This window comes from Rhea pennata, chromosome 5 (genome assembly GCF_028389875.1).
Source record: "Rhea pennata isolate bPtePen1 chromosome 5, bPtePen1.pri, whole genome shotgun sequence".
NCBI classification, from domain to species: Eukaryota; Metazoa; Chordata; class Aves; order Rheiformes; family Rheidae; genus Rhea; species Rhea pennata.
In genome coordinates, this window is record NC_084667.1 from 30,014,759 (window position 1) to 30,029,746 (window position 14,988).

At 34.4% G+C, this 14,988-nt stretch overlaps 1 protein-coding gene across 1 annotated transcript in view; it reads left to right on the top strand.

Annotated features, from left to right (window-relative positions):
• ELP4 (elongator acetyltransferase complex subunit 4) overlaps positions 1–14,988 on the top strand; it is a 152,973-nt gene that overhangs the window by 59,852 nt on the left and 78,133 nt on the right. The window contains exons 8-9 of the mRNA XM_062576307.1: positions 8,216–8,324; positions 11,006–11,112. Coding sequence (XP_062432291.1) covers positions 8,216–8,324; positions 11,006–11,112 — 216 coding nt within the window. The remainder of the gene's footprint in view (positions 1–8,215; positions 8,325–11,005; positions 11,113–14,988) is intronic.

Here is a 14,988-nt window from a genome sequence, read left to right on the forward strand (position 1 = left end):
GATGTTTAAAAACCTCGAAATTTCAGAATCTGTTTTTGAATCTTTGTGTTTAGATCTGCTCTATTAATTACAATATAATGATAATAAAAAGGAATACTGCATCTTTAATGATGTTTTTGTGCCTATGTAGTTAAGCTTTAATGCTAGGGGAAAAAAAAAAAAGATTAAATTAGCCTTGTAACCTCTTTCTCTTCCAGACTGATGATGGAAAATAAAAGCTCTTAGCCACAGAATGTAACACTTAGAATTAATATTTAATTAGACCAGCAAATTGTACACCGTGGCTGAAAGCTTCCAAAGAGTTGTTAGTGCCACAATTGACCTACAAGTTTAATAATAACTCCCTTCTAGGAGCAAGTGCCAGTTCAGCATAGTGGAGCCACTGTAAGAAAGTCCTGGGAGATTAAAATCAGCAAACCAAATGGCAGGCGAGGATTCCTGGGCTGGAGCCTTCTGGAAAGCTGGGAGCTGGAGGAGCTCTGCGGCCAGCACTCAGATGAGAACAGTGGGCAAAAAAGCTGATCCCTCCTGTTCTGGGAGCTGCTGGTTGTAGGCCAAAATCCTAGAGCAGATTTTTTCTAAATGTTCTTAGGGCAGCTATTAATTTATATCACAAATCAAGCAATGAGTGACTTCTCCTCATGTTTTAATTTTGTTTCAGTACAAACATTATTTCTGAATTCCCTGGTTGTGAATTGTGCTGGTTGGAAGAACGGTGCCTTTCTGGTATGAGGTGCAATTGTGCGTGCGTGTTCAGTGTTTTTGTAGAATGTTTCCTTTTGTTTTATCTTACTGCTACATAAAATGATTCTTCTTGTAGTATCAAATGGTGAACAGTTTATCATAATATTATGAAATACATAAAGATGAAATGCATATATACTTTAAAATACAGTGTTTTCTAAGGGTAAATGGATTAATTTTGCCTTTTATTTTGTGAATGATTAAAACACAAAATGAGCAACTCTGCCATTAGATAACTGCCAAAGTCTTAATTCTATGACAAATTATTCTAGTGAAATAGGGCACCATAAGTTCAAAAATGTGCAAACACACAGCAACAGACTGAGGAAGGAACATTCTGCATTATTTATTGGCTAGAGCCTAAATAATTAAAGAAATGCCTACTCATTAGTTAAAAATTAAAGCAGATGAGGGCCTTGCCAGCAGAGGGAGCAGTCATGTCTTTTGTTCAGTTCCGTCATTTCCAGCCTACCCATCATTTCCAGCCTACCTCTTCTTTTTGCCCAGCCAGTTTCCCATCTGGACCTAGCTTTGCCAGCCTGCTCCTAATGACAGCCTATAATTTTATATTGAATAAGGGATCAGTTTTTAAATGATTTTATATTTCAGAATCTTGTCACTTGATTACAAACATCGACTAGATGTTCCTTTTGGTATTTGTGGTCTAATAAGTGGAATGATAGTGGAGGAACCTTTTGGTCACTTGTGAATAAAATATGATTCATTGTTTAAAGAATCTAAGTTGCAGGAGTAGTTAGCCTTTCTGCAGTTTGGTAAGCAAACTGCAGTGATTTTTTTCAGACAAAATGACAACAAAAGACACTTTGTTATGTCTCCTTCTAAACCTTTTTTTGTACCAAATAATTCCCATTAACTTTTTTTATAATGAATAACTCCTGGTGGAGTCTTAAGATAGTGGTTGATCCAGTTAGTGTCATATACATTATTTTTAGCAGTTTTGTTAGGGCTCTCAAACAAGATTTCAAAATGTGGCTCTCATTTTTCAGTCTATTTAGAATTTTGTATCTATGCTTTATATTACACTATGATCAACTTGAAGCAGTGAATATGTTTTACGTGTTTAATTTTCTAAATAAATCTGTTCAAATGGTCATTTCATTTTTCAGACATTATGGAAAAATAATAACATACAGTGTTTTTTAGAGGTGCTTTTATAACAATCAGATAACCTCATTACTAAGGACTGGATCCTGTACAAAGGAGCTTCTGGACTTTTCTCAGCCCAACTCATATACTCATTTCTTCCCAGAGCCTCATCCCTCACTGGAGAAAAAAGGCGTGGGGCTGGATCAGGCTTATCTCCTTTAAGCCCTGCAGCAGGACTCCTGCAAGAGCCCTGCTCCTCAGAGCTGTTCCCAGTCCCAGGCAGCCTGCTCCGTCAGGTAGTGAGTGGTAAAGAAATTAGAGGCAGAAGTGGAAAGCACTGAGCAGATATTCAACCCAAAAAGTGTCACCTCTTCATGTCCCATTCACCAGTCACCTCTTTCAGAAAGATGTCTGGATTTTCAGCACCTTGCCTTTCAGGCCTTCACTCCAGTATCATCTTCACCGTAACACCAAATATTTACACATTACCCTAAAACCATAGTGGCAACCTCCTATATCATTCTCGAATAGATAATGGTAGACACAGATTCAAAGAAAAGCTTACTTCTGTTCCTGGCTCACTGTTGACTCATTTCTGACTCTGGACAACTCATGTGACATCTTTGTGCTTGTTACGTTACTTGTAAGGGTGGAAAGCAGTGCTTGCCTGGTTTTTTGTAAAGCTCTTTGAGATCGATAGATGGAAAGTTTTATTTAAACTGTGTTATTTTAGTTCACTTTTATTTCCATAGGTCTCAGCAGAAATTGTTATTTACTTATTTTACCTATGTTGTTTGAGGCATCATTTGTTTTACTGTTGACCCATGATGTCACTGTAAAGACGATCATCTTCGGTCTTCCCTGACTATCATGACAGAAGTATTTTTTAATCTGTAGGGTATCAAGCTTTGCTGACATTATATTCCTTTTTAGCTTAAGTAGTAGATAAGTTCAGGCTACTCATATTCAGTGAAGATACAAAGGAATTTTTTGTTTGTGTGTAATATTTAATTTTGATTTCCTGGCTGTTTTTTTTCCTTAAAATTTCTCCAGAATTTTTAATTAGATACTGTCTTCTCCACCTTCATCTGAAAAAAATGATAATAATTGTTGCTGAATTCCCATAGCAGTGGCAACGTTTCAGGTATAAGAGAAGCCATGGCTGAAATGTTTTGAGGCTTTAAGATACAAAAACATTCATTCTAACTGGTTTCTCATTTGAAGGACTCTAAATTTATACAGAGTATCAGTGCAAACATTATTAAAAGAAACTTTAACAGAATAACCAAGATCTGGAATTAATACATCATGTAACATATTGGCCAACAGATGCTTTGTCACTCCCTTCCCAATATTATGAGTAGCTGCATCTAATTACCTGCTCATGTCTTTGCTACATGTCCTTTCCTTGCTTCTGTAACTTACAAAAAAATTATTCAAAGATATTATTCATTGCTTGAATTAGCTAATGTAGCAATATAAAGTAGTGTACACATAAACAGATCAACCAAAATCTATCGTGTGATTTCATCCATGTGAAGAGACATTTATACTTGCTCAAGTTCTGTTTTTCAGAGGTAAAAGAAGATGAATATGCTGTCAAAATCTTTAAATGTAGATTTCTTACCACTGAACACATTCAAGTTTGTAGAAAATCCTTGAAATATTTTTCTAGGCTATCTGTCGTCCAGCAAAGACATCATGCTTTTGTATTCAACTTTCTTGTGATACTGATACAGATTTCTACATACCCTAGTCAGTTAATCTGATTGCGATTGCATGTCTTACATTCTAGTGGTCTAAGGCTACATTCATTTTATAGCCAAAATTCAAAGTGCAGTTAGTAGATTTGGTGTCTGCAAGCATTAAAAAAGTGCTAACCAACCAGTGTAACCAAAGTTAGAACAAGTGTATAATTTTTGGTCTACACAATCTTTGTTAATTATCAAAATATTACTTCCAGGCAGAACATTTGTTATATTTTCAGGATTTGTGACTAGTGAAAAAATTTCCAAACTCAATCTCTCTTTAAAATTAGTGCAAAGGCATAATACTTAAAAAAAAAAATTACTGGGAAGTCCTTTGATGTTGGCTGGACAGATGGCACACTTATTTACCGAAAAAAAATGTAAGGGTAATTCTGTGATTTTATTAGTAGTAGTAACTGACAAATGGTGACAGATACTTAAGCTATGTTTCTTAAATATTAATAATTTATCTATTCAATTTAAAAATACTTTAGAGATTAAGTAGTAATAACAAGTGATGAATATTTGTATATTGTGAAGACATTACCACATTATTGCATGATAATTTCACAGAAAATATCAATAGTTATTTCATCTATTAAATACCCAACCAGTGTTTCATTGTAGTCCAGTGTGGTTACATGTATTATAGTAATACTGCTTACTTCAACTTTACAACAGAGTGTAACAGAGACAAAAAATAGCCACAACTAACTATTGAGCTTGTTTTGAAAACTCGCAAACCAAAATGTGCTTTAAATTCAAAACACTCTTACTTGTTTGCATAAACTTACTTAGTTGCTATTTATTATTGAGACCTTCTGTTCTTTCAAGTGAAGTGTGGAGATCACTGGACTCACCTGTTGGTAACAACAGAAATCAATCCTTACAATTACAGGTTTGCCTGGACTGGAACTTGCACTTTGTTCATCTAAAAACTTTTTGGGGAGTATTTGTCATTTAAGAATGATGGCTCTGTTTGCTAAAACTTGTCAATTTAACATTTCTGATAAACCATAATATAGATGTTTTGATAACTGAATTCATTTAAAAAATTTGTGTTGTATGTAATACAAATGTAAATATATGAAATCTGCAACTGAAAAGCTTAATATATTTATATAGTTGCTAGTTAGATTTTACTGTAGAACTGTAATGTGAGTCTTCTATTTTTCTTTTAAATTTTAAGATTGTTTAAGTACTGTATAGAAAAGTCCTCTTAAGGAACTTTTTGCTTACTTACTTCCTCACAAAGACTGAGAATTTGAACATTTTTATTACATAAACTTTGTGAGGTTTTTGATTTCTTTAGAGACTCAGAAAATAAAAATGGGAGGACATATCTCTGGGTTTTGCAAAATTTTTGACAGGAAATTAGAGGAGAATGAGTAACCAGAGTGGAAAAGAAAAAAAAAAGTTTTTTTTTTAATATGTAATCCAAATGAACCAAGACTGATATGATTAATAGTAGTAATGATAAAATTTTAGTACATTAAAATCAATCCAGTAAAAGTAAATAGTATTAATTTCAGTAGGCGAATCTGAGCATACAGGGCTGTACACATATTTGTATTAGTAGAATACCATACTTTATAGTCAGAACAGAAGATGGTAAGTTTTGAACTGCTTTATTTGTAGATAAATATTTTTAAACATACACAAGTAATTACTCACAGCTATGTAGATTCTGTGAATAAATTAGTAGAACAAAGCAGTTTTTTCCATAAATACCCTTCCCCAGAAGCTGATATTTAAATGGAAACTAAATAGATGTATTTACATATCAGACTAGCTAAATGGATTTTCTTAAGACATCATTTTGGAAGTATGATTGATTGAGCACAAATATTACAAGTTTGAGCTTAAAATAAAATTTCTGTCTAAAATAGTGAACACAAAGTAAGGTATAGAATGGATGCCCAGCCTAGCCTGCACAACAGGGTTGCTACCATGTTGTTAGAATAATTACGTTTTGGCTGAACTGACTAATTTAGAAAAACTGCAGTGCATCTAGCAAGACCGAAAACTTTCCAGGATTGGGGTTTTTTTTTTTGTTGTTTTTTTTTTTCTTTTTTTTTTTTTTAATGTAATTTAAAACAATACCTCTTCTAGCTGCCAACAAACTCTTTCCCTGAATCTCCCCATTCCTGGCTTCCCTCCTAACCATGTCCTGGCTCATCTCCAGAGCTGCCAAGTTTATGCCAGAAGCAGGAGGTAGATTTGTATGGGGCTGGAGGAAGATCTGGAGCTCTGTTAAATTTTCAAGCCCAGATGGGGCAACATGATTTGTGTGTTTATGTCAGGATGCCATACATCACAACTATCTGTGTGCTGACGTCAGCATCGATTGCACATTAATGTGCTGAACATTGCAAACTAGAAAATACATGATAGATACAGATCTGCAACAACAATGCCACATAAGCAAACATCTATCTGTTGCGGCAATCAGTTGTGCAAAATATTTCCCAAGATGTGCTGTATAAAGCCAGGAGAATATTTTGACATAATGTAAAAACAGAAACAAAATCTTCATGGAGAAACAGACTGCCCTTCAAGAAAGCAAACCTATTCAGAAAACAGCTGAAACTAATGTATTGAACTGTGTATCACTAGGCAAATATTGAATTGCTATTTCAGCAGCGCTGCACTTAATTGCAGAATTCTTCATTTTTTACAGAATTAAGACTAAATCGAAAAGATACTTGTCTTAGGATTTACAGAACTTGCAGTGATGAGAATATCATGTCAATGGTTGAGCATTTTTCTATCCACAGTTCTGTAGCCCATTGTTTATCAATACTAACAAGCCAAAAACATTAACAGACAGCAAACTTCTTTTCAAATGGTGAAATATTTTTTCTATGCTAAGAGTTTAGGATAGCTTCCAGAAACCATCAGTGTTTATCTGTGTAACAGTGGATGTAGTTAGGTCACACAACAACAAAGACTGGTGTGTGATGAGTAGGCAGAATTACATTATTCCTCAGAAAGGAAATTTTTTAACATAACTTTATTTTATCCTGAACTATGAATTTGGTTTTGTAGGTGAAATTTAAGTTCTCTCATTCTGTGGGGATACACCATTTTGGCCTCGGCACAAACAGTGGCTTTGAAAAGAGATCAGTTCACAGGATTTAATGCCATCTGGCCCATAAGGTGGGGAAGGGAGGGGGTATAAGGGTACCAGGGAATGGGTTTAGACCTTCTAGCCTGAGCACACTGGTGTGTGCAGGGCAGGCTACAGGTTACTTTATGTAATGATCTAAAAACAGAGTTCAGATTCTTCTCTGATAGGAGTAGGAAATGTCCATCTTTCGTGTCTGGCCATGTAGACTTCTTGGTGGCTAGGAAATAGGCTGAGTTGTGGAAGCAGCTGGTGTATTGTTCACAATTTTAATAAACCCATGTGCCAGTGTAATGTATAGACTTTACTAATGTATCTAGGGATGCTCCCTCTCTCTATGGCCCTAATTATTGTATTAATTATTATTTACAAAGTAGTTTACTGATATTCTTTATGAATATTTAAATGAACCTTTCATACAAAGTGTCAGTCACAGTTAATAAAAGTGCAGAATACACAGAAGGTTTTAAAATTGATAAAAAATACAAAATTATAACTTAAGAGTACAGAGCTAATTCTTTTTACTTGGAATGAGTATTTTGAGGTGATTGGTTTTGGTACCCGGAATTATTATAAGTGTAGAGTCTACACTCATCAAGAACAAGGATATACAAGCTGTACAGGCAGCTTTAAGACAAGTACTTCCTATCTTAAAGAAGTATTTTGCTTTTCAGTGCATTTTGTCTCATTTTTTTGCTCATTATGTAGTGACATCATCAAAATATTTATTAAGAACATTTTATGCTTAGTTACCTATGAAAATCTCTGTTGTGATCTTTTAATATAGCTTTCTGCTATATAAACTTAAGTAAAAAACCTGTGCAGAAAACGGGAGATGTAAGTAAGGCACATGATAATGCTTTGCTGAATAGGAGATGAGACCACTTATAAAAATACTTTCACAAATACTTTGAGAAATGGTAATTCTACTTGAAGCTTCAGAGTCACATGTAGAAGAAGTTTTAGAAAGAAAAATACTGGAGCAAAGACTTTGCTTTTACTTTTTAATCTGTTCTCTTCTAGTGATGAGCAAAATGAGTAATCATGTGTGTTGTGCTTCCTCAAAATATTAGAAGTAAGGTACCTAAGTGTTAAAGAACAAAATTTTCAGACCAACACAAAAGCATGGCACCTGATTCAGGATAGAAGTCAGTGAGAGGTGCTTAACTACTGCATCTGCTTCTCATAATCTCCGATGTAAGCAAATGTGTATGTTATAAAGATTTAGAAAAAAAGAGAAAATTAGTTCTGAGTTGACTGTTTTATGGTTTTTTCATGTTAAGTGTATGTTTTCCTTTAGAAGTACATTTCAAACTTTTTTTTTTTTTTTTTTTGGGGGGGGGGGGGTGCGCGCCCTCTGAGCTAATTTCTAGTTATTGATGACCTATTTTTTCTTCAGTTAGTCATTGAGAAGACCAGTGCTTAATCCGTGAACATTAATTATCTTTTTCATCACATAGGATGTGTATTTTGTTTCCATGTCTTACAGAATAAAGCAATTATGGAACGTGTAACAAACTTGTCAGATGTGGTAGTTGGTCTTGAATCATTTATTGGCTCTGAGAGGGAAACCAATCCATTATACAAGGATTACCACGGTAAGTTCCATCTTTAGCAATGAGAAAAGTCTGCACTGAGTGTTTTTAGGGCACTTAGCAGCTTACCCTCCAATTGGAGTATCTGCTATAAAGTGGCAATTGATTTTATTTTCGAATATACCTCTTAAATGTTTCTCCTTACTAACCAGTCTTGAGTTAGGAAAATTTTCAGTAAAGTGCATTAAGGCTGCAAAGGAAACATGGCAACTCCTTGCATGTTGTCAAGCCGTATTACTGAGGCACGGCTCAATCAGATGTACATCTCAACAGGCAGGCTTTGGGGAATTCACATGCAGGGGAGGCTTGGCAATCATCTGACCAGTGAGCTGAACTTGTCATGAAATCAATACTTTTGATCTGCTAAGTTTTAAATAGAGAACATGGAAAAACATATATTATATTAAGGTGAATAAACTGCTAAATGATGTGATATGTAAGCTTCATCTAAAAATAATGTACTGTTCTGCTACTCTATGTTATGGCTGTTATGCATTTGAAGTAATGTGTGTGGATATGTTTGGCATTTAGAATATGAAACTAATTTTAGTATAAAGGCATATATTTTTTTCCAAACTTTCGAGTGATTTATCTTCAAAACATGCAAAGGTTTTTAATCTTGTGGTTCATTTCCCAAATATTTTGTAAGCTGCTGCAACAGAACTATTTAAATTTTAGAAGATTAGATTAGAAGTTATGCATAGCCCAAGCAGTGAATAACAAACAGTTTTAGCTAATCCAGAGCAGTGCTCTGAGTGTGCATAAATTACAGCTATTATTATTGTGATACTACTGTAGTTCCATGGAAACCTCTAGTTGAAAGTAGACTGCTTATCCAAAACCTGCTGTAAACATGTGAGAATGTGGCCGTGTTTTCCATAGCAGAGTATGTAGAAAAAGAAGCAGAGATGGTGCTGAGATACTACTGTGTATATGCAGGCTATATTTAATGAATCAGGAAAAAAAAATGGCTAAGAAAATATATTTGATTATCTGAAAAAGGCAGATTAAAAAGAAACTGTGAACAAAAGCTCGAATAATTTGCTTAATTATTTTTCCAGTTTTATAAGTAAGATGTGGTATTTGTTTATGCCAACATAATTCTGTCATTTTGATACACCTTTTCATAATATGGAAGGGATCCTTTAGGACAATATATATATATTTTAACAGATATTTGCTGTTTTCCTGTAAAACTGTATACTACATCTTTTTGGCACGACTTAATAAAAATTATGTGGCATTAAATAGCTTTTGAGTTATTTTAGGCAAGCTTTGTTTAACATTTTAAAAATAGGTAAGTATTTTTAATCATTTTAACAGTGTGAATTCTACTCACAAATTATTTTTAAGATTATTTACTGCAGATGATAGAGGATTTGGCCATTAGTGAGGAAAAGTTTGATTAAATTATTGCATTCTTCAATGAATCATGCATTAGTAATTTTATTAAGCTGCCTGCAAATTTAGACGGTTGAAAAGTCAGTAAAATAACAAAAGTGAGAACAGTGTATACAATCTTTAAATAAAACTTATAGAATAATATTTTAACATCCGTGTATTATAACTGCTGTTCCTGCATATCATGGTTACATTTTGAACTCAAAAAACAAAGAGTAGAAGGTTTCAGCATGTGAAAATATTTTTCTAGTAATTTTGATTTTTATAATTAGTATCTGTATAAATTGTACTTTTATAAATATTTCAGTTTGAAAAAAATGTCTTCTCTTATTCTCTCTTTAAAAAAGAAATAACCCCCTGAACAATACTTTGCCTTATTTTCAATAAGGGTTTTATTGTTTGGCTGTTTTTTCACAGCTGCCATTTTCAAGTAAGACTTCTTTTCTAAATGTTCAGTATTTCCATCTAGACACTGCCTTTATGAATAGCAAATATAGGCCAGTAATTGAGAAGCCCCGTAGAATTTTCCTGGTTTTCAGCTGTAGAAATTCACCCTTAGGTTGTTCAGAAACTATATTAGGCTGCACAAAAACCATCCAGCGTCCTTGTCAGAAAAAATCAGCTTGAGTTTCAACTGACAGAATGCAGAGCTTGCAGTGTATCTAGTACTGTTGTAAAAATCTGAACAGCTACATAAGGCTCTTGCATACAACAAATGTATTTCTTTTAGGAAGATACAGCGGATAAAATTTATCAAAAAGCATCATCTAAATTGGTGTTTTCTACTGACTTTTTGTGAAGTCGTTTTCAAGGCACAAAACGAAGTTCTTCTCATTAGAGCTTCAGTGGTTATCAGTAACCCATAAGCCTTGTTTTGCTGGCTGCTTACTGGTGCATTTAATAAAATAAAGATCACTCAGTGGTGCCGTGGGCAGCATGCAAGGTGATAGCCATATTTGCTTACTGTAAATACAAGAGAAAATCACACACAAACCGGCTGTAGTTTTGACAAGTATTAAGATCCCTCTTTACATCTGTACTTCTGTACCAAAGTGCAATTAGTTTTCCTCGCACAAGGATTTCTGTTTATCTTATTCTGCTTGATTACTTGAGTATAATCGCACCGTTTGCTTCATTGCTCCTGGTAGTAAGCTCCAGTTTAAAAAGGGGAGGATGAGTGTGTGTAAATATACCGAATTCTGCTGTAAGACTCTTTAATTTATGCATCTGGATGACAGCGTTTTCTTAATTTTTTTTCCTCCTTTACTTTTTCTTTTCACAAGGTTTGATTCACGTACATCAGATTCCTCGGCTTAATAGCTTGATCTGTGATGTGTCAGACACGAAGGACCTTGCTTTTAGATTAAAAAGGAAGCTGTTCACCATTGAGGTAAGAGAAACAGTTTTGTTTCACTATTTAGAACCCAAAAGGTGGAGCTAATCCCATCTCTTATATTTGGTTTGTGAAATACATAAAATATGCATCAGATGTTATAAATTCATTTCGTTATGTTTCTGCTGTTCAGAATGGTTTTATAAAATATTTTAATATGCCTTCTAATTAAAAATGTCTCACTTGCTGCACTAAATCGCTCTTTTATAAATAGTTGATTTTGTTTTAAAATGTACATAGAAAGTAGGCCACAACCTTAAATAACAAAGCGTGACATGTTTCTAAGGATGTCAGGAGCATATTTAATTAAATGTTAATGACTTGCTCTTACTTGTGTTAGTGGGTGGGAAAGTAGCTACATGTTATTACCCCAGTAGAGGGATTTTAATATATAATGCTGCTTAAAATTGTGTGGTATGAGGGATAAGTGTCCTTATCAGTATTCAGAAACCATTTTCTTTGCATTACTGAAATCACCTTTCGCTCTTTTATGTCATTTTAAACACAGTATCATTTACACTAATGTCCTTAAGTAAATTTCCGACTAAATTTAAACTTTTTTCTGTGACCTTTATACAGACAGTTTTGATAGAAGGTGGTAATACAAAAGATGTATTTCATTTTAATCTTGCTAAAGAGCAAATGAACATAGAACTATTAAGCAATTAGAGCTGATGTATTTATTAACCAAGTAATGCTTAGAGATGGGAGATGGCTTTTGGGGCAATGTGATAGTCATTGGTACAGTCAGTGCAAATTTTTTTTTAACAAAGACATAAAACAGCCAAGCATCCCTGACAAACCATTTTGTTTAATCTCTTTTCGAATGAAAAGCTCTTAAGCAGGCCACTTGTCTTAACTGCTTGAAACCATAAAAAGAGAGAATTGCCACCAATAAATTAGCATATTTTTTACTCAATCACCAAATGATGGTCAATGTGGCTTGGCACTGCTTTGGTGTTTGGGACTTCACCCTTAAGTGACCACTTTGGCCCTTTTTTGACCCTCTGCCCTTTTTAGCTGGCCACTTGAGAAGGTAACTTCAGGGTTCCCCCTCTCTCTCTCTCTCTCTCTCTCTCTCTTTCTCTCTCTCTCCCCCCCCCCCTTCACATTTGCAAGTAGCCCTAACCTATAAATCATTGAAAGGGCCCTATCAAGTGACAAATTAAGGTGCCCTCCTCCTAATTAATGGTCATCAATGTCCTTAATTATCTAATCCTATTGAGAGTAGTTAATAGTTAATCATGCAGCCAGTTCTTCAGGCAGGTCATCTCTGCATGAGAGCTAGAAGTTTCTCAACTAGAGATATCCTCTTCAAAAGCCACTTAAAGGCAAATGCATGAGGGAGGTTTGTTTTTTTTTTTCCCCTCCTAAGAGACTCCTTTATTATGTTTTTGATTTTCCAGAGAATGCAACTAATGAAACCAGGCATTGTGAGGTGTTAAACTATTTAACAACTGTATTGTTTTTGAGTAGTACCTTAGAAAGAAAACTTTAATTATTCATGGTTGATTTTAGAATACAGACGTTTTTACTGTTTTCAGAAATACAGAGAAGCATGCACCATAATTTCACAGCAAAGTGAATTCACATTTGTTATAGCTAAGAATTAGAATATTTAGACCTTCTTTCCTCATTACAAATCCTAACACAGATTATGATTTTTCTGTCAGCAATATTTGAGGTTCTAATCTGTCATGTAATTTAAAAGAAAAAAACAAAACAAAACAGGAGGCTCTGTATAAAGAATTCATTAGCAATGGGACAGAAGTGTTTGCAACAGGGATGCGATTGAACTCATAAAACAACCTGCTGCTCTAGAGGTGCATAGATGACCCACTTGAGTAGTTTCTTGCTTCATTGTTCAGTTGGGGCCACTTTTAAATAACTTCAGTTTGTATTAGAGATATGCTTTCTAGAAGCTAAAGTGACATAAACCAGTCCTTTTGAACACATTAAATGACTGTCATACTATGATTTTCCTGTACACACTTCACTGATGCATAATCCATACTTTTACTTCCTCCTGATAGGAGAGGCAGACTACAGCTAGTCTGACTAGAACAATCAGGTCCTTAAGAAAATGTGAGGAAGAGAAAGTTGAATTAAGAAGGGATATGAATATCATCTCTTAAAACTGAGTTCTGCAGTTGGGATATGAGGAGTCAGCAGTCAGTTTCAGTTCTGATGGTGAAAACATAAAGCAGCACAACGGTGCGCATTGCAAGCAGGAGTATGATTTATACAAAGTGTACCTATATTTAGGATTTCTTCAGAATGTAGCTTAAATGTGAAATCAAAATATATTTGAGTACCTTACAGTTTTGGAAAGCGTCGACTTAGTTATACAGGATTTGGGGTAAGAAGGTTGACCTCTGCTTGAAATGTCAATTTAAAATCAAATTACTTAAGAAAAGTTAGAAATCCACAACCTGTGACTTACGGCAAAATTTCTGCAGAAAGGATTTTCACCACTAGACCATTCTTCCTTATGTTACCATTTATAGTGTGGGCATTGGAGTCCGCACAAATTTGCTCAACTCTGGATTGCTCACCAATTAGATAACTCTTTGTAGTTTGGCCCTCATCAGTAAGAAACCTTAATATCAAGTCTGGTTTTTTAGTGTTCATTTTTTGTGAGAAGAACTCTACCTGCAGAATTGCTTAGCCATTGGAATTTTTCTTTTATGTTCTTCGTCAAAGTAAGTTTGATTGAAACATATTTTAAAGAGATTTCGTTATTTTAAGGATAAATTTGCTTTTTTATGAATATTTATGAGTGCTCATTTTGCATTTTTACAATATGAGGTAGAACTCTTTGTGTGTGTGTGTGTGTATATATATATGCACATATATATATGGTAAAAACTGCAGTAGCTATATGAAGAATTCCCAGATCTTCACTTGTTACTTAATAGCAATATATTAAATATATTATATGTAATATTGTCAGGGTAGACCTATCTTATGTGCATACCACTTTAAAGAACACAATTTTGAAGTTAGTCTGTCTAATCCTATTTCTTCCCACTTTGGAATCTTAATTAGAAGGAGATAAAAACCATCATTTGACTAAATTATTGTCTTGAATCTGTAGCAAAAGGTATAATCCGCAATTGGGCCAATTAGTGTACCCCATAGTTAGCTATGCTGAGGCAGGAAACTTGATTAGATCTGACACCAGCCTAGTTCCCACTGTTGTTTTGCCAGGTATGATGGTCAGACTTCAAAGGGCTTGAGGCATCAGCAGGGCAAGGTTTGGAGGCCAGCTTAGGTCCGGTCGTTAATCTCTCTGCTAAAACCACAGCAGCCCTCGCACAAAACAAGCTTACACGACACAATCATGCGGTATTAAAGTTTGGGTTGAGTCATGCCAATTTGCCTTTGATTTTCTGATGATTGACTAAAAGATGGCTACATGACTAGACACATACTGAAAGTTTACTGATTAGGTAAGTTCCCCAAATATTTGAAATATTTTTTGATTTCTCAGTTAAATGATATGACAACCCATTCATCTTAACAAAACTTTTCAGCTGAATTGTATTTGAAGTACTTTCTGCTTGGTTTGTACCTCGGAGAATAACTTTTATCAACATTTGATAAATTTTGTAGTAACATTATCATCATAGCTTTTTTGATAGCACTTTTTCTTCATCATTCCAAAACTGCCTGTATCAAAACTAAAGGAAATTGTGTCTAAATTAGTTTTTTTTTTTTTTCAATTGTATAAGCTTCTAAGGAAACATTATTTTTCTTTATTGTTTGGGTACAATACAATTTCTCACATAAAAGGAATTTCCTCTTAATTATTTTCCACTTAAACATTGAGGAAAGTGCTGCTCCGTGGCTGTGATTACATAAGCGTTCCTT